Source organism: Barbus barbus, assembly GCF_936440315.1.
Source record: "Barbus barbus genome assembly, chromosome: 5".
Lineage (NCBI taxonomy): Eukaryota > Metazoa > Chordata > Actinopteri > Cypriniformes > Cyprinidae > Barbus > Barbus barbus.
Genome location: NC_136733.1, coordinates 36548720 through 36571893, shown reverse-complemented (window position 1 = coordinate 36571893; position 23174 = coordinate 36548720). Strand labels below are relative to the sequence as shown.

Genomic DNA, 23174 nt, shown 5'->3' with positions numbered 1-23174 from the left:
GATATAGCAATATTGACGAACTTGCTATTTTGGCAAGGGGCGGGGCAATACTAAAACACTGTCTAAGCTGTTCGCCAATCACAACGCACTGGGACAGCTAACCAATCACAACTCATTTTGTTTTTCGGAAGGCGGGCCTTCATCAAACCCGGAACTAATCGAGCCGTTTGTGCCAGGCTGGGGAGAAAATAAGAATGTAAATTATGTGAAAAATAATGCGATTTTCGTACCACCAAGCATGAGAGCATGTTCTAGTACACCCCCAAAACAAAATCAAGACTTTATAAAAGAGCATAATAGGACCCCTTTAAACTTTTTAAGTTTGCTCAACTTTAAAAAAAATTTGTTTATAATGCTGTAAACAAAATCTAAAGTTGAGAGAACTTAAACGTTTAAGGCAACCAGCTTTAGCAGATTTTTGAGTTTTCTAAACTTGTTGTTTTAAGTTTATACAACAAAAAATCGAGAGAACTCAATCTCCTAAAAATTAAGTTGAGAGAACTCAAAAATCTACTGAAGCTTAAATTTTTAAGTTTGCTCAACTTTTTCTTTTTACAGTGTATAACAATTTATTAACCAGGTAATCGTACAATAATTCACAATCCAATTAAAATCATAAATCCCTAATCAATAATATACATCATCAATAATCCAGAAATGAAGATTTTAGAAGTAGTTGTAGCAGAAAATAATACACACAGCAATGGTGTGGGAGATCTGTTTGCAGATTCCCTCAGCTCTTTGGCGCTCTTCCTTAAATATCCAGAACCCCAAATGTTACCAAGTTACCAAATGGTATTGTTTGTTTATTGCAGTGGTTTTAGTATATCACTTTTGGGGGTTGCATGCGAGTAACTTTGATTTCTGATTTACATACAGGAGGTAATTTGTGTGAAAGACCTGGGAGTAGTCTGTCTTCAGTGTTTTCTAATCTTGATGGCCGTCTGTTCTATTGTTATGAGAATGAGACCCTTTTACCAGGCACACAGATACCTTTCAAATGACATCAAACATGAATAGTTGCATTGTAATAAACTCTGATTAAGAAAGGTGGTTTTGATGATCTGTGTAGTGTCCTGTGTTTAGATGGAAATGAGGGGATAGAGTGGGATAGTGAGTAAAGGACATGGATGTGGAGAATCATACAGAGGTGTGAAACTTTTGTTTCTCTCAGTTGAGTGTGTTGTCTTGAGTGAAGATCGTAGGCTTGTGAGACAGAGTTCAGGTGTCGGTTCTCGTAAGAGTTCCTCGTCTTTTCAGACTGTGGCTTTCTTCCGGTCCAGACAAGGTCCAGAGAAATGACATCAATAATCTTACAACAATGATAAAAGAAAAATGTGATTCTAGATGAATGAAGTTCCCATTTCAGCATCCATATAAGCTATGTTATAATAGACACGTCGCTTTCCCTGACAATAATGGGTTTGTTGCTCAAATTGAGCAGGAACTGAATTGTGGAACATTGTGGATGACCCCTTTCCACACAGTCAATACAAAGACCTCATTAGTTTAATTTGGGCAGACTAAGCAGATTTCATTGTCACACTGTCACATTTTGAAGGAGCCAAAAGAATGGCTATGTTTGGCACAAGATGTGAGACACCCACAAAAGTCTGAAAACACAACAAGTGTCAACAGTCTATTCCGATATAATCCGAGGAGGAAGATGAGCTTGTGCTTGTGATATCATCGCAACAGTCCTCCGCATCAGAGAAAGAAGACGTATAGTGGAGACCTGAGAGTCTGTGGTAGTCCTGCTGAGTGACCTCTGGCAAATAAGACATGTCCATTGATGTCTGGCCTCTTCGTGAGCTACGTGACACACTCCACATATCAATCAACTGTGTGCAAATGGCACAACCCATTGCTCTGTTATATCCAAAATGTGGTCTTGAACAGAAAACTATCTCCCTATATGACATCACCTTTTAAAAAATACACACTGAACCACTGGTCTGTAGTGCAGAGGCAATTACTCATTCAAGCTCTGGCGGTCACATAATTGTGATTAACAGCAAGCTGGACTTGTTATACATTTGGATGCAACGTATGATGGCAAGCTGTGAGCGTGTCTGTGTGAAAAGAGCTATATGGGAAGAAAAGAGCGTGAGAAAGCAACTATTTCTAAGTAGGTCTTCCCTAGGAATGCTTTGTTCAAACCCTCGCCTGGAGGTAGTGACAATTATAAGGTGGAGTACAAGATGAAAATTGAAAAAGATGCATTGAGACAAGAAAAGACAGAAGGACTACTATTCAAATCATTGTAGCGTGTGCATTGCAGACTAAAAAGAATTTAGGACTAGACTGAAGACCGCTAGGAAATTACTAAAAGGTCACAAGGTTAGTGTAGTAAGTGTTGTGCAAATATTGGAACATGGTCAGTAATATTTCAATCTCTTAGCGTCAGTTAGAAACATGAAAAACTGGAATATGATATCGGAGATGAGTGTTTATCTAAAAAATGCAGTACCACAACTCTATTTTTGGTTTGCCCTGAACTCACATTACTTTATGAACATATAGAATATCAAAAGCTAATGCAGTCCCTATTTTGCCATAGTCAAAGATCAGTGAAGCTGTATTCTCCCACCCTGTGAAGCCTGGGTGTGACTCTGATCATCGTCGCTATTGTTGCTAAAGTCTCTGTGGTGTTTTCAGTCCATGCACATGGACCATCATCCAGCCTGGAGAAAGAAACAGAACACGTTCAACTGATGGCATCAGAGATTATCTGCATTTCATAACAATTAGCTTTAAACTAAAATTAACATGCATGGCTGTTTACAAGAACTCAAAATACCAGCCTAGTTATTCAGTCAGATGATGCTGATTATGATACTAAAAGTAAATTTGAATGTACAGTACAAAAAATTGACTTGCTAAAGATTACATTTAACTGTTATTTAGATATTAGTGCTTCTAAAGACCCTCTGTGGTGAAAATAGGGTTTATAACATTGTTTACATATCTATCTGATGTTATTAATATGACTAACCTTGTGCAAATTCATCAGTCAACACCATGACTTTGGTAGGCCTACACTGCAGTTAAGGGAAAAATGCAAAGTCTCCAAAATTGTGGTCTGAAACAGCCCCATCTGCACAAATGTGTAACTAATTTGTCAACTTGCAGCAAAGTGTTTCTACCAAAGGATGATGATTTTTGAGATGGCGAATAGGAATATGGTTTGTGTAACATTTAATTAGCTGTTTGATAAGGTAGTCAAGTCAAAGGCTACTGATATCAGTTAATGTTTTGAGTCCAACGTTGTAGAGAGCATTACATTAAGATGCATGAACAGTCTGATACTTCAGCTTGTAGATGACTTGTTAAGCTCTTCCTCTTCTTCTTCAGAATCAGTTTCTGGTTCAAACATACAGTCATGGCCAAAAATATTGGCACCCTTGGTAAATCATTTATTTAATAAGAATTTAAAATGAGGGGAAATATCATTATGAAATCAATGTTTTTCTCTAATACACATTGGCCACAATTAATGGCACCCTTTTATTCAATACTTTTTGAAACCTCCATTTGCCAGTTTAACAGCTCTATGCGTTTTCTACAGGGTTCAGGTCAGAGGACTGGAATGGCCATAGCAGAAGCTTGGTTTTGTTCAGTGACCCATTTTTGTGTTGTTTTTGAGGTTTGTGTTTGAATTATTTACGGTTGGAAGATCCAAACATGGTCCATTATACGATTTCTAACAGAGTCAGTCACTTGTTGATTTTATATCTGTTGGTATTTATATGATTACATGAAAATAAATATTGGGGCATTTTATATGAAAAAACTCATTTCGATACACTTCAAAATATGAAACTTTCAAAAACAGCACCACAAAGAAGGTGTGTTCAAGCAATGAATCTGAGCAGAATGTGCAGCTACCAAACCTCATCTGCATAAAACAGGTTGTTTTGTCAATAGTCACGATTTCCATCATATATAAGGCTTTTCTAAACCTTCTGGATTTTTTTTTTTTCTTACCACTGTAAATGTTAATAAACCAGAAAGGGCTTTTTTTTAGTAAATAGGTTCTGCAATGTTGACAATGAAAATACTGATTTTGCAGCTCTGTGTACAGTCATGTTAGTTATTCATACCATGAATATCATATCAAGGAATTTAATTAGAAAGTTATAAACTGACGTTTTATGAACAAAGGATATTCATTTATTCACATGGCACTATCAGCTAATATAAACACAGGCTCTTGACTAACAATAACCCGATGATTTGGACTCAGGAATGCAGTATTTATCTGTTGTGTTAAACAAAAGAGCTGCCAGATGTTTCTTTAGCCCAGCTAGTACCACATATGCTAATGTTTAGACACAGTAGACCAAGCCAGCTAGATGTTATTGTCTACGTGATACACAAAGCATGTTGATTTCCAGAGATGACCCTCTGGATAAAGAAAGCCAGATGCTGCAATTGCGCAAAAAGAGAGGAATGACGACTCACTTTGGGAAGAAAATTACAATCCTTCTTCCAGCAGACAAGACAGGCGCTCAGATGGGTGGTCTGCAGCTCTCTGCATCCTTCTCTCCTCCTCCTCCTGCGCTCTCCTTTCTTCAGCCTGCAGACAGAAGGAGGACTTACAATGACATCAGCATTGATAGTGAGCTCCGTCATATAAATATTCACCTTACCTGTCAGATTATTTGGTTTATGCAGGGCAGCTGATAGAAGCAATATTCCAGGGGCTGTTTGAGGACAAAGGGAGAATGGAGATTATGGGTGGGGGGTTGGGGGCACGTGGGGAGTGGTGATAAAGATGAGCTTGGAGCATATACATAACATTGAATAGCCGTTCCTCAGCATGCTTAAAGAACGCCTGGGGCTCTGGGAGCAAAATATGGATCCTTGAAAATTTAAAGACGCCGTTTTTATCCACAAGTGATGGACCCATGGAAATGGCTCAGCTTGAGAAACACGCTTCTGTGTTTTTTTTGTTGTAGCAAATAAATTATTTTATGTATGCAGAGAATAAGAGGCATTAAAAAAAGAGAAAATAAATAATAAAATAAAAAGCTGAAAAAGAGTGGAGTTGTTTATTTTTAGGCTCAGCTCTTACTGTTAACTAAAACTAAAATTGTGCATTAAAAAATTGCTAATTGAAATTAAGATAAATATAGAAATAAAGATAAATAAGAAATAAATCAATCTAAAAATAAATAGATGAAAAATGACAACAGTTTAAAGTCTAACTGACACAAAAGTTTAAAGTCCGTGTGAAATCAAAATTGACTATATTTATTTTGTTAGTGCACATTGCTATTTTTGTGGTGAGCAATTCATCCATGCAAGTCAATCCAAAAAAAAAAATGTGTTTGCCTTCATAATCTTTAATCCAAATCTGAAAATGCTCCTCCCCTCTAATATGATGGGCCTTCTCTGATGACATCAGTTTGACGGCTTGGGCATGAGCATGACATCCTTAACCACGCCCCTCCAACTGTCAGTGTTCATACATCCAATCAATTCGCAGTAGAAAAAACAAGCCATGCCCTCTATTTTCCTCATTCAATATTCTGTTTCTCTCGGAAGTACGCCACAATACGGAAGTAGAAACGGTCGCAAACTTCTGGTTCATGCGGACTTAAAGAACTAAAATGACTAAAACCAAAGTCCCTTTATAAGGGTCATCGGCTGCAAAATTCACTTTTCAAGTTGTTTGAACATAAATGTGTGTTGGAAGTGTGTACACATCCATCCTATAATGATAAAAATCCACCCAGTGTTTTTTTTAAATCCCTATTTTAAAATCCCCTCTCTCAAATCAGGCTGTTCTGAGATTCCTGTCAGAATGACGTAGTTCTGTACAGACCCCTCCCACAATAGCTGATTGACAAGACTGTCTTACCTTAGACCCGTCCTGAGTGAGCTGAAAGTTGTCTGCCATTGAGTCGACTCCGGTGCAGCAGGATGTCTCAGATTAAGCGATTGAAGTGCTTTGTTGTTGGATGTAATAATGAATAAAGCAGTCGTCAGTTACTCCCTGCTGATGACGCAGAGGAATAACGTTACTTTAATTTTGAAGGGAATGCGCCGATCCCCAATCTGCCTAAATGTGTCTATGTTTGCGCGAATCATTTGTGATCCAGCTTCATCTACAGAAAAAGTGAGTATAACGTTTTTTTTATGAATCTTTGCAAATCGCCTTTCCTAATAATGTACTAGTTAGCCAGTTTTGTGGCTAAAGTAAACAATCCTGCTCCAGAGATTTTCTTTATATAGGTAGATGTGAGGGTCTGTATTACTTACTATTGGAGAAAGTGTAACTGTCAACTTCGATCACATGTGCCTTGATAACCAATCACATTACAGTCTTGACGTCATTGAATTTCAGTCAGAGAGTGCGACACTCATTGGCTGTTTACAGATACCATATGAATCCAAGACGGTGCCGATGATGGCAGCTATTGTGCGTTGCTCTTCAGTGCTTGTACTGTTTTTGTTTGTTTTTCCTGTTTTTTGTTTTTCAAATAGGATCAGTTTTACCAGGGATGACCTGCTGAACATTCGGCAGAACACACCACAAAATCTTTTACCGGATTTTGATTTTTCGGACGTTTTGCTGGACATTGTAGTTGGCGGAGCCATAGCTCTGGTCAAACGCTTCAGGAGGCGTAGGCGGGGGAAGAGAGCTGGTGCGCTCGTGAAGCTTCGTCAGCGTGGATTTTGAACGGCGTTGCCTAGCATCCATCTGGCGAATCTCCGCTCTCTACCCAACAAAACGGACAAACTCCTTCTGCTCTCCTGGACAAACAAGGATTTTTCTAACTCTGCTGCTCTGTGTTTCACAGAAACCTGGCTGAATGGCGACATACCGGACAGCGTGCTACATCTGCCTAATTACCAGTTGATCAGAGCAGATCGGGATGCAGAATCAACGGGGAAATCGCATGGCGGCGGGACATGCTTTTACATCAATGAGAGGTGGTGTACAGGTTAAGGAGCTGGCTGTCTGGTGCAGTCTTAACAACCTGGAGCTTAACACGCTCAAAACTATGGAAATGATAGTGGACTTCAGGAGAAACCCCCCTGCTCTCCCCCCACTCACCATCATGAACAGCATTGTGACTGCAGTGGAGTCATTCAGATTCCTGGGCACCACCATCTCCCAGGACCTGAAGTGGGAGATTCACATAGACTCCATTGTCAGGAAGGCCCAGCAGAGGTTGTACTTTCTTCGCCAGCTGAGGAAGTTCAACCTGCCACAGGAGCTGCTCAAACAGTTCTACTCCGCCATCATTGAATCCATCCTCTGCACTTCTATAACTGTCTGGTTCAGCTCAGCTACCAAATCTGACCTCAGAAGACTACGGAGGGTAGTCCGGACTGCTGAACGAATCATTGGTACAACCCTCCCCACTCTCCAAGAACTGTACTTATCCAGAGTGAGCAAAAGGGCAGGTAAAATCACTCTGGACCCCTCACACCCAGCACACTCCCTCTTTGAAGTGTTACCGTCAGGTCGACGCTACAGAGCTCTGTGCACCAGAACGACCAGACACAGGAACAGTTTCTTCCCTCAGGCAATCCATCTCATGAACACTCAACAATAAACGTGGAACACACAACTATAATACACTATCCATTCACCACACTCACTAATTTTATTTTTATTTTCTCATTTCTAATGTGCACATACTTGACCTGTACATACATAGTTGTCTATATTATATATTGTGTTTTTGCTGCTTTGTACATTGCCTATTTGGTTATTTGTTGTTATTCTTTTATTATCTGTGTCCTGTCCTGTTGCTGTCTTTCGGTTACACCGTGGAGCTTCTGTCACTACAACAAATTCCTTTTATGTGTAAACATACTTGGCCAATAAAGCTCATTCTGATTTTGATTCTGAATGAATGAAAAGTGCCGTAAGCTGAATACCACCAGTCGCAAAAAGTCTGTGACTTCTCTTATAAAACGGCATTTTTTTTCGGTGTAAACTCTAAAAATAGTTAAATCCAAAAGTATTGTTTATTTTGTAAAACATATTGTAGATTAGCAGATAGGCTGTCGATTCATTAAATGATGAGCTGTTTCCTCTAAAAAGCTGTTTATTCAGCATAGTGAAGCCTCTCCTCCATTGACATCCATTAAAAAAAAAAGCGGCCTCTGGTCTCCTTTCCAGACTCCTTTACTGCCAGACCGGAAGTGTTAGCATTAGCCATTACGCATTTTCGGCTAATGGTTGCAGGCTTGCCTTCTAGTGGCTTTGGTACTGCTCATCACCCCATGGAAGAGAGGGGTGGGGTCAGCAGAACTCATTAGCATTTAAAGCAACATGGACTAAAAAACGGCTTGATGAAAACATGATTTTGACAAGGTGATTTTTACACTACCATTGAGAAATTTTAACCAAAGTATGTTATAGACTTTTCATTAAGACCATAAAGAATCATATCAACTTGTGGAAAATGGGCATCCGATGACCCCTTTAAGGCAAGTCATGTCACTTGGCGGCCATCTTTGAAACACCTCTCCGGCATGCAACTGCAGCACCTATCTCTTTGAATAGGGAAACATCAAATTCTCAAAAACTGGTCGCCAAGCTTACGATTAAATTTAATATTTGAAATCACCAATGAAATCTGACAACAACTATCATAAATGTTGTTTATTTTTGCTCAAATCGCATTTAAAAAAAGCTTATTTGTCAGGCATGCACAGTCCTACGCACACGTCTCAGAACGCCGACTGTTTCTATAGAAACCGGGATTTTTAACGGCGGATGCAGTGACACGCTGACTTTACCAATTAGCGATTGGCTCTTTGGCTCAGAAGGCGGGGCTTCGTTTGATAGACCGGCCATATTGAGCGTTGCATTTATTCCCCATTCAAAACTATAGAGCCCTGGAGCTTGACGTCACGCAATCTAATCTCCGACATTTTGTCAGGCAACCAGAGAGCGCTAGAGTGGCCGTAGCATTGGTATCGACAGTTGTAGAACAATCATTTAAAACCAGACTATTTAGACCTTACAAACCTTACAGCATTTTAACATGCACAGCTGCTGTGCGTTAGGATGCCAGAACATGCAGGGGAAAGCTAGGGTTGCCAACCGCCCGTATTAGCCGAGACATCCCTTATATTGGGCTTAATTTATGTGTCCTGTATGTGACCTCCCTTGGCCAGTTTCTCGCCCCCTCATGCAGTCAAGGGTGTAGTTTTGGTTTGAATATTGGGGGGATTGAAGTGAGCTGTTTTAGTGGAGTCCCGCGTCATGCTCCCTCATTAGGCTTATTTATTTGTTTGTTCGTTTATACATTTACTTTTGTAAAAAGGTATTTTGTGCTATTGTCCACGCATGCAAAGTTGGTTAATAACATAACTTCAATAATAGCCTAGTTAACAATTAGCCTACTTGTTTACATATAGCCTACAGTATATAAAGTATTTTACATTACTTAGGCACTTATAGCCTATAGTTTGACAGAATGTTCTAATTCATCATGCCATGGGAAGTCAATTTAACATTTTCTTATATTGATGTTTATTTCTTACCCCAGCAGATCAGGCTCTTAATAATGTAATATATGCCATCTCTTGGAATATGTGAAGGCCAGGTTACACATGTCTCTCGATTCTGACTTAATTGCTCTTATAAAAAAATGTACCATTGTTCCTAATTTTAGCCTTTGCTATGGCATATAGTCATAAGGCCAATAATGACTTTATATACTGTGTGTGTATTATATATATATATATATATATATATAATCTATATAGCATTTGTTATGAAAAACTACAGCCTGCACATTTAGCAACAATAGTTCCACCATAGCACAGTTGTAATACTGTAAAAAATCTATAGGGAAAGTCTATTCCCTTAACTATGGTGCCCAGGAGGGGCCGTCTTCAGTTCACTTAGTTTTGTCGTGGCCACGAGATCGTTTTGTCGAGGTAATGACATCCTTATGTCGTGGCCTCGAGATGCTATGTTGAGGCAACGACATCCATTTCTCGTGGCCACGAGTTTAATATGTAAACAAACCTACGTGATCAGAGCAACCCGGGATTATCATAAAATAAGCCTACTGTAAATGCTCGACATAAAGCTTTGATTATGCTGACTGGAATTTATAGCCTATTGGAAATACAGTTTAAAGGTTGAATTTAACATATATGAATTTAACAATAACACTATGGGTCGACACCCGCTTGTATGGAGGTTTATGAGAGGTGCACTGCGTTTGAACAGGGAATCAAAACCACTGATTCCGCCGTGGGACCTGTCTGTGGTCCTTAATCTCATGCACCTTTTGAACCTATAAACAGCAGCGATCTGAGGCTCCTTTCTCTAAAGACCGCATTATTGCTGGCTCTTTCAACTGCAAAACGGGTTAGTGAACTTCATGCTTTGTCGGTTCATAACTCCTTTATGCAGTTCGCTATGGATTACTCAAGAGTGTCTCTCAAAACTAATCCAGTGTTCATGCCTAAGGTGAGCGAGTCAGCTCTAGCCTATAATCAAGTGGATTTAATGGCTTTCCATCCGCCGCCTTTCTTGTCACCAGACGAAGAGCGGCTTCACTGTTTGTGCCCTGTCCGTGTGTTGTGTTGCTATGTAAACAGAACGAAAGCACTGCGGAAGAGTAATCAGTTATTTGTCTCATGGGCTGATTCTCACAAGGGTAAACCTATTTCTCGTCAGCGCCTGTTCCACTGGGTAGTTGAAGCTATTATAGTGGGTTATAACCACATGGGTCTTAGTCCTCCAGAGGGGCTTAGAGCTCATAGTACCCGAGAGTTGGCCACTTCGTGGGCGTTGTTTAAGGAAGTTTCAATTCAAGACATTTGTGCAGCGGATAGCTGGGCTTCGCCACACACTTTTGTCAGATTTTACATGCTGGATGTTACGGAGCCGTCGTTGGCTCATTTCGTCCTAAGTGTGTAAAAAACACACACAAAAAAACAACAAAACTTGTACAGATGCATTTGTTTTACATATGTCTCCATTATATTCTGAAAATGGTGGGGGCTTGCATTCCTATGTTATCACACATTATGGAGTTGGTTGACCTGCCTACTTCAGACAGCATGTCTGCAATACGGGAGTTGTCTATATCCCATAGTGAGATACCGAATGAATGTTTGAAAGAGAACTTTAGGTTACTCACGTAACCCTGAATCTCTGATAACATGAGTGAGGTATTTCACCGCAGTTCCTTCCTTGCAGTAGCACCCCCTGTCAACTGACAGACATGGTGTAATTGGTGCTTTCAGGATTGATTGATTACCTCACTCATGTTATCAGAGAACTGGGGTAACGTGAGTAACCTAAAGTCATTGGGGGTTTACCTCCCCCCCACAAACTACGCCCCTGCATGCAGTATTCATTAAGGCTGGCCGCACACTAGAGAATTTTAAGCCTGATTTTAAGGCCGTATTCTTGTAGCTTTGTAAAATTACGGTTGAACCCCTGATGTCACATGGATTATTTTACTTTTCTGGACCTTGATCATGTAAGGACCCTTTCTGTCTACGGAGGGCCTGAGAGCTCTCAGATTCCATCAAAATATCTAAATTTGTGTTCCGAAGATGAACAGAGGTCTTGCGGCTTTGAAACGACATGAAGGTGAGTAATTAATGACAGAATTTAAATGAATTAAAATTTTTGGGTGAACTAACCCTTTAACCTTCCAGTGACAACATTTTTACAGTCGGTTTTAGCCGGCAGACTCCTGAATATTCATCAAAAAATTAGATTGCGTCCATTTGTACCCCTCCAGGCTTTTGTAAGCTTTTAAAGAGTCTCCGGAGTAACGTTAGGCGGGAAAGTTGATGAGGTAGTTATACATATCAGGATACTGCAGGTCAGGAAATCTATCCATTCATATATTGATACATGTTAAAAGCACCCCGGGGGCATTATAGGGATCTGTTATGTTTAATCTATTAAGTTTTGCTATGTACAGCTCTATGTCTTTTGAATTAAATGCGCAGTGAACTCTGTTGCATTGAAACTTATGCTGGCGCTATTCATTTCATATTCGCTCCCGGCTGTTCTTGCCTGCCAGCATGGTGATGTAAACAGAATGGGTCACGTGACATCCGGCGCTCTATATGAGTGACATGTCTTGGGTATTATATAGTCTTTGCTAAAACTGAAATAAAAATAAAGAACGACAAGAGCACATGAAATAATAAATGCAAAATAAAATGTAAAATTAAAACTGAAAACATAAAAATAAATATTATTACAGTTTATATACTGTCCGATATATTGCCAATGTCCAGTGCAATTTATTAAAACAATTTATTTTAAAGAAATAATTTAAAATCATCAGCTAAAAAATGAGACCATTAGAATGCTAGTTAAGAAATAACTTCCTTTTCGGTGTTAACAAGTGTGGGCATGGGTTTAGGTTTTGCAAAAGAGATCTAAAGTTTATAACTGGATCAAACTAGTCATGAGTGTAATCACAGCGGTTGCTGATAGATGTGGAGGAAATTCTGGGAATCACAAGAAGAATAAAATAAACAGACCGTGTGAAGAAAGAACAGGCTTTATTTCTATTTGCCAAATCAGACAGACCTTAACATTTAAATCATTTAAGTTAAAAATACATTACATTAGAAGTTACCTTGGAATTTTAGGTTCCTGCATCAAAATATGTAACAGACCATGTTGTCCTATACACAACTCAGCAATTCTACACAATTCTGACCTGCTTATGAGAAACGAAGACAGTCATAAATAAAAACTATGTACAAAGAATACGTTTGTAAAGACAGCATTCTATTAGCATTTCTAACACATCTGATACGCCTCATTGCACGTTCCCTTAAAAATGTTGTTTTGGGGCCATGGCGCTGAATTATTAAAACATTGTAACATATAAATGATGCAGCTTTTAAAAGACCACACATCAAGCATTTGAGTAAACAGTTATGTTTTTGCCAGTCTGAGGAAATGGAGAAAATTTTGAAGACCTTTTAATACTGAACAAATATTGTAGCTTGCGCAACCCTGTGTCAGAGTTGGGGCACTGAAATGGGGATATCCGGGAAAGATTCACTTCCTTTGATTGGGACAGAGCATGGAGCTATGCCAAAACAAAGGATTTTAAAGTGCATTAAAACAAAACGCAATATTAATGGCAGAAAATGAAACGCATCCTGATAGTTACAGGCAGATTTCAGTAGCATTGAGTAAACAGTCCTAGATTAAAGAAAACTTTTACTATCAACATGTAAAGGCAAAGTCACCTATAACATCACAGCCTGTTGCCACTTTAGATTTTTAATGCCTGAATTATAACTTCCAAAGCACCAACGTATATCTGCAATATCAAAGCTTATTCCTCTTACAGTATAGTTCCCAAAAAGATTTAATGGCTAGTGCGAACATGAACATTTGATTGTTTAGTATTGACGGAAACTGTTTTCATGGATCGTGGAGGTAGGAAGCGAGTTGGAACATAAACAGAACTCACTTTGAATTGAAATAGTGAAACAATTTAAGCCTTCACCACTATTATGATTCACTTGTTTCTTCGTAAAAACTCAAAGTGCCAACATGCTTGATTTCATCAAATTTTTAGTGCGAATTATTGCGATATAGAGGAGTTGGGTGAAGCTTCTTTGAACATGCAGGTACTAGGTTCAAGTTTTATTTTGCCTAGGCAGACGTAAGCAAAGAGCTCTAACAAAGATTTGAATGTGTCCTGCGTGATGCATTATGCATTTACCTCTGTGCTACTGAGAAAGGCTTACGTCACTGCCCTTACTTAGTCCCACTGACAACAGAAACACGCATATCACCAGCGCACATGAATGAAGCTTGTTCATGAATGTTAAATATGTTTTATGCATGTATCTGACAGCAGATTTATTCACTTAATAAATAAGACCCTTTCCTACACTAGGAGAACTCTGTCAGAAATAGCAGATCCACAGAAAGGCTCACAAAGTGCTTGTGAGACAGAAATGTAAGCATAGTGTGTAACGGTCATCCACACATGGGTCTTCATTACCTACAGCAGAGCAAAGAAATAAAGAAGACCTATCAATAACAAATTAATGTTTCATGACTTATTAAATATGACTATTTTATTATTGGAGCTTTTCTGTCCCTTAGAATGATCTTACAGGAAAAAAAGGGGAAATATATATATATATATATATATATATATATATATATATATATATATCAAAAAACTACATTACACATAATACCAAAATTCACCTATAAATGAATGAAAACCCTTATCAGATCTAGTATTAAATATTTGAATGAAGATGAAATCAAGTTAATTTTTCAGGATTTCAAGTAGTAAAAGTTCCATCATTGTAACTCTGTTATGACACACACACACAAAAGGGTGATTTATTTATTTAGTGATGAATCAGCCTGTCTGCACCATACCATACGCTGATGAAACATGTCAGGCATTAATGATACTAGAGCTTTTCTCAGAACTAACTTCACATTCTCAGACTAGGCTGTATAAAGGGTTCCCCTCAAATTCATACAGGTGAACCAGAAAAGTAGATATAATACACTGTTTTATTGACACAAATATTCTATAACATTTAAAAACCAAAAAGTGACTAAATACTTTTATTCATTTTGAACAACAAAACTTTTTAAGTCATATTAAACCTAACAGTTTTGTGAAATTATTTTTGTTTGGAAAGCATGTTTGTGCTATTTGTTTTAAATAAATGATACTTGGTTTGACATTTTATTATAGAATGGGAATAAATTCATTACCGTTCATTTAAATAATTCTAATATGCTGATTTAGTGCTCAAGAAACATTTATCATCATCAGTGTTTAAAACGGTTATATTTTTGTGGGACCAAATATCAAGATTCTTGGATGAATAGAAATTTGAAAAGAAAACAAATTTAAATCATGAGATCATTTGTAACATTATAAATGCCTTCTATAATTATAAATGTCACTTTTAACCAATTTAATACAAGTATATATATATATATGAGGTAATTTGCTGAATTTAAAAAAAATTAAAAATCTTACTGTCCCTAAACTTTTGGACAAGTAGTACACGTAACACATGCATGCATACAAGTGTGGCTTAGTGTTTAAATACTTTTGTGGTTATTCTATGCGTCTCACCATTTCAGAGGGCTCTGGTCTCTGCCTCTATCTTCCTCTCACCATGCGTGTCAGTGTCTGGGGGGCTGATTGTTTGCCGCACTGCAATCTCTGGCCCACCGCCATAAATACTTAACAAGTACTGCCATGTTTCTTCAGATATCTGCCCATAGTCTGCTCCTGCAAACCAAGCCATAGATAATGAATTATATGCAAACACACACATGCAGTATGTGTCAGACAAAGTTTTGAAACACAAGATGATTCAAAGACATGTCAATTTGACGCACGCACACACAGTCCAAACCTTGTTTAAGCTGGATATGTCCGCCTTTCATTACTGCAATCTTGCTGTTGTCAATGGGGCCTGGCGGCTCTAAACCAGCAGAGAGAGACAGAGAGAGAGAGAGAGCGAGAGAGAGAGAGATGAAAAAAAATAATGACCTTTGCAGCGCGTAAGCAAACATTTCCTTGAAAATACAGAGGGTGGTCTTGGCAGAGCTAACAAGAGGTCTCGCCATTGGTTGAGTCGATGTGGCCATGTCAAGCTGGTCAAAACACTCAAACAAACAGAGCAATGTTTTAAATGCGTTTCAGAGACACAATGTTTAAAATTTTTGGAGAGTACTATAACATCAGAAAAATGTACCTAAATGTAACAGACTTTTGCGATGCATTTTACACAAAGCCTTAAAAGGACAGTTCAATAAGATATTTTTAAAAATGCTGCAGTGATTTTTGGGCAAATAGTGAAAGTCAATAGAATATTTTTTCAAAATATCCATCAAGTCAGCATGTATTGGAAATTGCGATTGACTGTTCTTCTCTATTATGATGTAAAATGCAAGTGAAGGGCATCTCAAACTAGACAAATAAAGAAAATTTGTCAACCGGGAATTGATTGAATTATTGTCGTTTGCTACTTATTGCGATTGTTTCATGTGAGTGACAGATTGCAACTCATCAGGCTATTGGACAACCTAATTACATAGCCCTCACGCTCACGCCATCAAATAAAAAAAACTGTGCAAGAATAAATTATTTGTTATAAATACTGCCCATTTTCCACAAAAAATATGATTTGTCAATGTTGATTTCACTATAAAAATGTTCAAATACAAATAGAAAATGTCACAATGGTCGCAAAGTATAACCAGACACTTATATACATCCCTCAGTGAACTAAACGCCCCAGATTACATTTATTTTGCTGCATATTTTCTCAGATTAAAAAAAGTTTCATGTTTGTTGAGATGTGCATTACTCTGTTTGTATGAGACTGTACCGTTGTCTTTGCCCTTGACAAAGTTCTCCCATTCTCTAAACCACTGCATGCTGATACACAGGATGACTGTAGGCGCTTCTTCAGCTTGAAACTCCTTATTTAACTATAGACAGCGAGAGAAAAAGAGAAACAGAGATAGAGATATGAGGATTACCAAACTCCCTTGAACCAGTCTGAGCTTTTCAGCATTTGACTGAATTCTATTATATAGCAATTCAATTGTTATATTTTACTCTGATGTGCCCCTTGCAAACCTGATGAGTTTCAAACAAGACCTCTAGATATTTCCAAAGCTTTAAAACATGTCTGATTCAAAGCCAGTGATGCATCTCACAGATGCTGCACTTCTGATAAGATCGCAGTGGAGATCACACTCTTGATCTGTCCAGCATGCAGTCTGCGTTTCATCAGTTCTCTGGCTTTTACGAGCACCAAACACTTCCAAGAACATTATGCTCCTTCCAAGAAGAGTTTCCACACCATGTTACATAAAAACGCTGTAGCTCTGAGGACATAACCTAGAGGAACAGTATTCAAATACGCTTCCTCCCCATCTATGATTGACAGTGAGGGTTGTGGTGATATGTAGCATCTAGTGTTGTCAAACGCACTGCCTTCGGTACCAGTTGGTACTGAAAACGTCCATTTCCTGCTAACATTTGAGCGCTGTTGAGCCGATTCGTAAACAGTGCTGATTGACCAATGTGTTCATGCAGTCAACAGATATGACTGTGATTTGCTACAATAATCATCGCTTTATTCTCTGCACCGAGCGCTCACACAGAAACACACAGGAGCGTTTGAAAGCGGAGTCTATCAGCCGATCCCCAATATATCTGCATATACACGGATCTGCTGACAGGCGGCTGCTTTTAAATGCTCCTGTGTGAGTGCTCGGTGAAGAGCATAAAGCGATTGATCACTGTGGCCAATTGCACTCATATCTGCTGACCGCATGAACACATTGGCCAATCAGTGCTGTTTAAGATTCGACTCAACAGCACTCGAATGTTAGCAGGAAATACACTTTTTCGGTACTTTTGACGACACTAGTAGCATCTCATTGTATATTTTAAGTGGGCTACAATAGTCGGCAATACTCAAGCAGGCACTAATTTGTCTGTACTTGGATGTCACTTGAAGTAATTTGTTCACCTTGATAAAGGTGTCTATCTCCAGTTTCCGCCGTTTGGCTAAAGTCTCCATCTCTACTTGGCAGATGGCACACACGTATAAGTGATTCACAGCCGGGCCTCCCCCAAACCTGTGAAAAATGTTTCAAACCATGATGAAACGTTCAAAGTATGGCCAGTGAAAAGAGCAAACACATAACTCAACAATGTTTACATTGAACTGCTGGTTGAGTTCCTTACACATGACATCAGAGGTCTTGAACCAACAGAACTCCATACGCATTTTGTTAGTACAGGGTTGGACTGAGGCTTTGTTGACTTCACCAGATCAAAAGTCTTCCCATATTCCACTAAGACGGTAAATGTCCTGAGGACTTCCTAAAGGTCAAAATGTGCATTGCTATGCATGACTCACCTGTTGTAGAGATATTCCCACACATTTTGGGGAAGGATCACAACCAGATCATCCACATAATGGTACTTAGTAGGAGGGATTCCTGTATAAAATCACACCCGAGTTAAGTTTTTACTGCTTACAGTAAGTGAAAAAGATTAAAAATCCACCAATGTGCACATTATGGGGGGATATACTAGGGAGAAAATGACCTATTGGTTGTAACTGCCAAAAGTGGATGATTTTGCACCAAATCGTGGAGCTCATTGTGTTACTTGTAATACAATGTCAGTAGTTATCAACCAGGGAACTCCACTAGGGGGCCTCAGCAATCTTCTAAGAAGGGCCCAATATTTTTTTTTTTAAGAAGACTTTAGTTATTAATTTTCAGTGTTTTAAAGTAAGATTATACGTACAAAATTAAACTGCATTATGTTTTTGAATTTATCTGTTTTTATTACAGCAGAAGTACCATAGGTATATATTTTAGCTTTAGATAAGATGGCCTTTGAATATAGTTTCAGAAGAAGGGGGGCCTTAGAAGTCAAAAAGGTTGAGAACCACTGCTCTTATGTGAAAAACTGTCTCACATAAAAACATTTATACACTGAATTTGGTGGCTTAAATGTATTAATAGTTCACATATGAGTCATCAAATAGAGCTCTAGAGGAGGGAAAGAAAAACTTCAGCCATCCTAGATAAACATCTGAAGGTAAATTTTCCACTGAGGGAAAAAAAAGCTGTAAAAAGATGCAAGTTTTGACGGCTCAAATCTTTTGATTTGAGAAGAAACATAAACATATACACTATAAGACTGTGTAAATCCTTGATTTATTATTTTATATCACTTATGTTAGACAAAAAAATTCAATAAAAAGCAGTAAGGGCCAGCCTATAGTTCTTGCAATTAAATGTGATAATTCACCCAAGATTGAAAATTCTGTCATTAATTACTCACCCTCATGTCGTTCCAAACATGTCCGTTTCTCGTAGCTTCATACAATTAAGACTGAACCGCTGATGTCACATGGACTATTTTAACGATGTCATTACTGCCTTTATAGGCCTTGAACGTGGTAGTTGCATTGATGTCTATGCAGGGTCAGAAAACTCTCAGATTTCATCAAAAATATCTTAATTTGTGTTCTGAAGATGAAGGTCTTAGAACGACATTAGGGTGAGTAATTAATGACAGAATTGTCCTTTTTTACTTATCTACCACATACTGTAGCCAGTAAATCCATTTACCCATTCAATTTATATTCACTTTCAACCCTTCATTTTTGCACAGTAATCACAGCCAAGTGTAAAAAAACAAGTCACTGTCCTTATATAGCAGCAAAGTTTATGAGAGAGCCAGGCTCAGCAGTGCCCCCCTAAACTCTTCTGAGTTTAACACAAACCTTGATGCAAGTAAATTAATAATTCCTAAATAAATCCACTTAAATTAGATATACGTGAAAGTCTGTGTGTGTGATTGTACCTCCATGTTGACAAAGAAAGGTGAGGTTGGTGATGGGTCCGGGCTCAGTGAATGTGTTGAACTTGTTGAGCCATTCTCTGGAGATGTAGAACTGCAGCAGACTGGGCTCCTTTAAATTAGCCAGAGCAACAACCTTCTGTCTCTCTCTCACAGATTCTTCACTGCTCTTCCTGAAAGAGAAATTACATTCATTTTTGCTATCACTCCATGTCATAAAACAAAAACCAGTATTAAAAGACATTCTGGGAACAAATCCAAAATAATTCTTGTATTTTGCTGGCGATTCATTGTGGTGCACGGCAAGTCACGTGATGTCAACATGGCAGCTTCCATGAAGAGGCAACCCACTCCATATAGAATAAAAAAGCTATTATTAGGCTACTGATATAACTGCAGTCTTCCGCTTATGTTAATGTTAGGCATGTAAACGATGCACCATGAGCTGGTTGAATTGTGATACAGTTTAGTTTTTTTAAGCATTTTCTTTTCATCATGCATCTGTATAATGCATATTAAGGTAGTGTTTATAAGTGCAGTGCTGCTTTGTTTAAACCAAGGAAACCCTATATCTATAAATAAAAGCTGTGCACTACCTGCTGTCCGAGAGTGAATTTGCATCTCATTCAGCCTGTCTGCTGTTTTTATTTCATGCAGAAGTTTTATGTTGCAGCATTTAACAAAGCTAAAGTCAGAGCATAATGTTTCTGCATCAAATTTTAAAATAATACAATCTAATTTAGATTAAAAACTGTTCATGCTGCATGTATGCAGCATCATTACTTTTAAGGATGTTCATTTCTGTTATTGCTCCTAACCGTCAGCCGACGCTTGTTAACGGATTATTAACCGTTAACCGACAAGATTATTTTAATTTAGAATTGAATTAAATTAGAAAGGATAAGTGTCTGTGACCCGTTAAAAATACTATAACCTTTGTTTAATTAATTTTACATGCGCAAAAAGCAGCAAACAACAGAACATGAGGAGTCACATGGTCATATCAAAAATAAATCCAAACCAGAGAGAAGGAGAATGAGCGGTGCTACATGAAAGAAAATAACAAAACATAAAGTACTAACTTAAAAATCCCTCCCTCTGTCCTAAACAAACAAAGAAGAGAACATAAGTCTTCGGCATCACATGCCCTAACTAACCTACACTGTCCTAAAACAAAATATACATAGAGTGGCACATGCTCCTGACCTAGTGCATTTAACAAAGGCAAACCTGCATGTTGTAGTATGTATGTCACGTGACGTACTTTCCTCACTCTTCTCTCTGGGAAGGTATAGCACAAGTCAGGGAAGACGTCCACTGACTAAACAACGGTTAGAAGCGAACCACACATACAAACACAATCGTGAACGTCTTAAATATAGAGTCGTCATTCGTGATTCACAGGTACGCAGATTCTGACAGACAGTCAGCCAGCCAATGACAAAACTAATATAAAGGCCTATACGAGAAATAGATCTTTACTTAAATAATAAATTAAGAAAATGGAATAAAAAAAAAATAAAAGAAACTGCAACAAGTAGCCTAGTATGCAGCGCTGCGGTTCATTTTTGTGCTGCTTAAAAGGAAACGGCAGAAAGCAGCATCCTGTTTTTCTTTAGGCCTATTTTACAAAAGCACAAAGACTTGTTTGTGTTGAGAATGTACACAAATATCGTACAAAAATAGGGATGTTAACAAGCGTCGGCTGTCGGTTAGGAGCAATAACCGAAATGAACATCCCTAAAAGTAATAGAATGTACAAAAACAGATCTGAATGCAAGTTTGAAATTGTAAGAAAAGGGCGAGGTTTAAGCAGACTAAATGATCGGGAAGAGTGATGGGAAATATTAGCTATAACATCTTCATGAAAATCATGAATTTCCATTTCACCATAACTTTAATAAGGAAAAACATTACTGAGTGTGCAATTCACAACCATTACAAGGTCAAAAAAGAAGTGTACCTGTAAAAGAGAACATACGCTTCAGCGCTCTGCACTACTGTCTCGTGCACTTCTGTTACATACTGATCGTCAAACTCATACCACTGTCCATTGATCACATTTTGACAGTAGGCTATGTAGTGACCACCTGTCGAACACAAAACATTATTTCACTCAAATAAACTACAAACAAAATAATGTCTTAATTCTCATCTGGGAAAAGCGCCAGTGATAAATGAATGCCAGTTCATGTCTCAATTTCAAAGCTTCTGCTACGATTTATTTCGCAATATTACACAGAAGTAACTTACTCCCAGCAGTGCCGTGATGGCAGATGACAGACAGTAGGTCGTAGGTAGTAATCTGAGATGGGCTCTCCTTAGCCAAGAAGGGCTTAAGATCCAAACCCTCCAATGGGAATGACACGTGGCTATTTATCTTGAATGAGTACATGACTTCATGCCTGAAACGCTTCAGGTGAATGCACAATATCTGAAAAGGTGATGACACACAATCAAACTTACTAGGAATACAAGTTGTGTTGAAAAGAGCAGTAAATGTAAAAACTTACAAACATACTTACTTCTGGCAGACGCAGAACTTTACAATATTTCACACCATTTCTCAATCTGGGAAACAGGTAGTGTAAATAAGTTCATGTTTCATCAACTAAACATGCAAACCACAGCTACAACATGATTTTGGCTGTAAAAACATAAGTACTATTTAAATTAGACTATTTACACAGCATACTAGCACTACAGTTTTACATGTTGATCACACACATTTTAGAAATCTTACTTTTTACATCGCTCACAGCTGTACATGTTGTCTCCTGTTCGGCAGAAAGAAAAGTTTATTAACCAAGGGTTGACAAGCAGTGGAAAAGGGAATATTAAGTTTTTTCCATCTTACCTATCTCACTCATATTGCACATTCAGAAATGTCAAACATGATGTGCTTACCTTTCAACTCATCAGCAGCAAAGAAGGCCGCCAGGCAGTCCTCCAGCATTACCATTGGGCCCCAAAACCAACTGGGAATACACGACACTACAAACCTGCATTAACATGTTTATATTAAAAGATCAGTGTCTGTTTTCAGGGCAATTACATTGGTGTGTTTACTAAAAGCTGAATATAAAACAATGTTCAAAAACTGACTTTTGTTGAAAAAAAGTTATTTTACACATTCTATTCATCAATTAACGTGAAAAAAAAAAGTTTTCCGCAAAAATATCGACCGATTAGAATAATAGAATGATTTCTGAAGGATCATGCGACACTGATCGAAGTAATAGTTGCTTGAAAATGTGTTTTTTACTGTATATTTGATTAGACAAGCGTAACCCACTGCGCAATCTTACCAAAGCCAAATTGTGTTAACTACAGTGGAATTTATTGTCAAAGACCTATTTTGCTTTTTCCGCATCTTGATCATTCTCTGCAACATCACTCTCTCACTATACCTTCGTATAGAATCCATGATGTAGGAGATCCAGCCCTGGGTGGCATAGCCTTCTGTGCAGACACCAGCTTTAACAGGAGCACTCTGGTGGATGGAGGAATGGAGTTTGGCCAAATCCTCTTTACCCGGAATAGGCAAAGAGAGGTCCTGAAAGGTCTCCACGGTTGTTGAAACCTACAAAGGCAGATATTTTCTGTGAAACATTGCTCTTTCTGCAGTCTCACACATACCGTTCCCTTAAAATATATCCTTCTACGGTTACATAACATTTGGTTTATGTGATATGAACACTGTTTGTGCAGCTATACATTGCAGTATTCTTCTAGAAGCGATATCAGAAACTACAAGGTGCATGATGATCTTGCAGTTTTTAATGCATTTTTAAGTGTAAT

General features: G+C 38.2%; 1 protein-coding gene across 7 annotated transcripts in view; it reads right to left on the bottom strand.

The window, feature by feature from the left end:
- Window positions 1-555: 555 nt before the first annotated feature.
- The window catches only part of LOC306869637 (ubiquitin carboxyl-terminal hydrolase 20-like), a 36312-nt gene continuing 13693 nt past the window's right edge, over window positions 556-23174 (bottom strand). For 2 of the 7 annotated variants that reach the window (XM_079416471.1, XM_079416472.1), the window contains 13 exons: window positions 22784-22956; window positions 22281-22375; window positions 22117-22150; window positions 21899-21944; window positions 21627-21807; window positions 21337-21463; window positions 19377-19546; window positions 17914-17995; window positions 17521-17629; window positions 16366-16468; window positions 15388-15456; window positions 15102-15260; window positions 12499-13991 (listed from right to left, as the gene is read on the bottom strand). In XM_079416471.1, coding sequence (XP_079272597.1) covers window positions 15106-15260; window positions 15388-15456; window positions 16366-16468; window positions 17521-17629; window positions 17914-17995; window positions 19377-19546; window positions 21337-21463; window positions 21627-21807; window positions 21899-21944; window positions 22117-22150; window positions 22281-22375; window positions 22784-22956 — 1344 coding nt within the window. In that variant the 3' untranslated portion in view covers window positions 12499-13991; window positions 15102-15105. Of the gene's footprint in view, window positions 2685-4464; window positions 4580-4652; window positions 4707-12498; window positions 13992-15101; window positions 15261-15387; window positions 15457-16365; window positions 16469-17520; window positions 17630-17891; window positions 17996-19376; window positions 19547-21336; window positions 21464-21626; window positions 21808-21898; window positions 21945-22116; window positions 22151-22280; window positions 22376-22783; window positions 22957-23174 lie in introns of those variants that run through there. The other 5 variants (XR_013784183.1, XR_013784184.1, XM_079416473.1 and 2 more) reach the window with 5 other exon arrangements.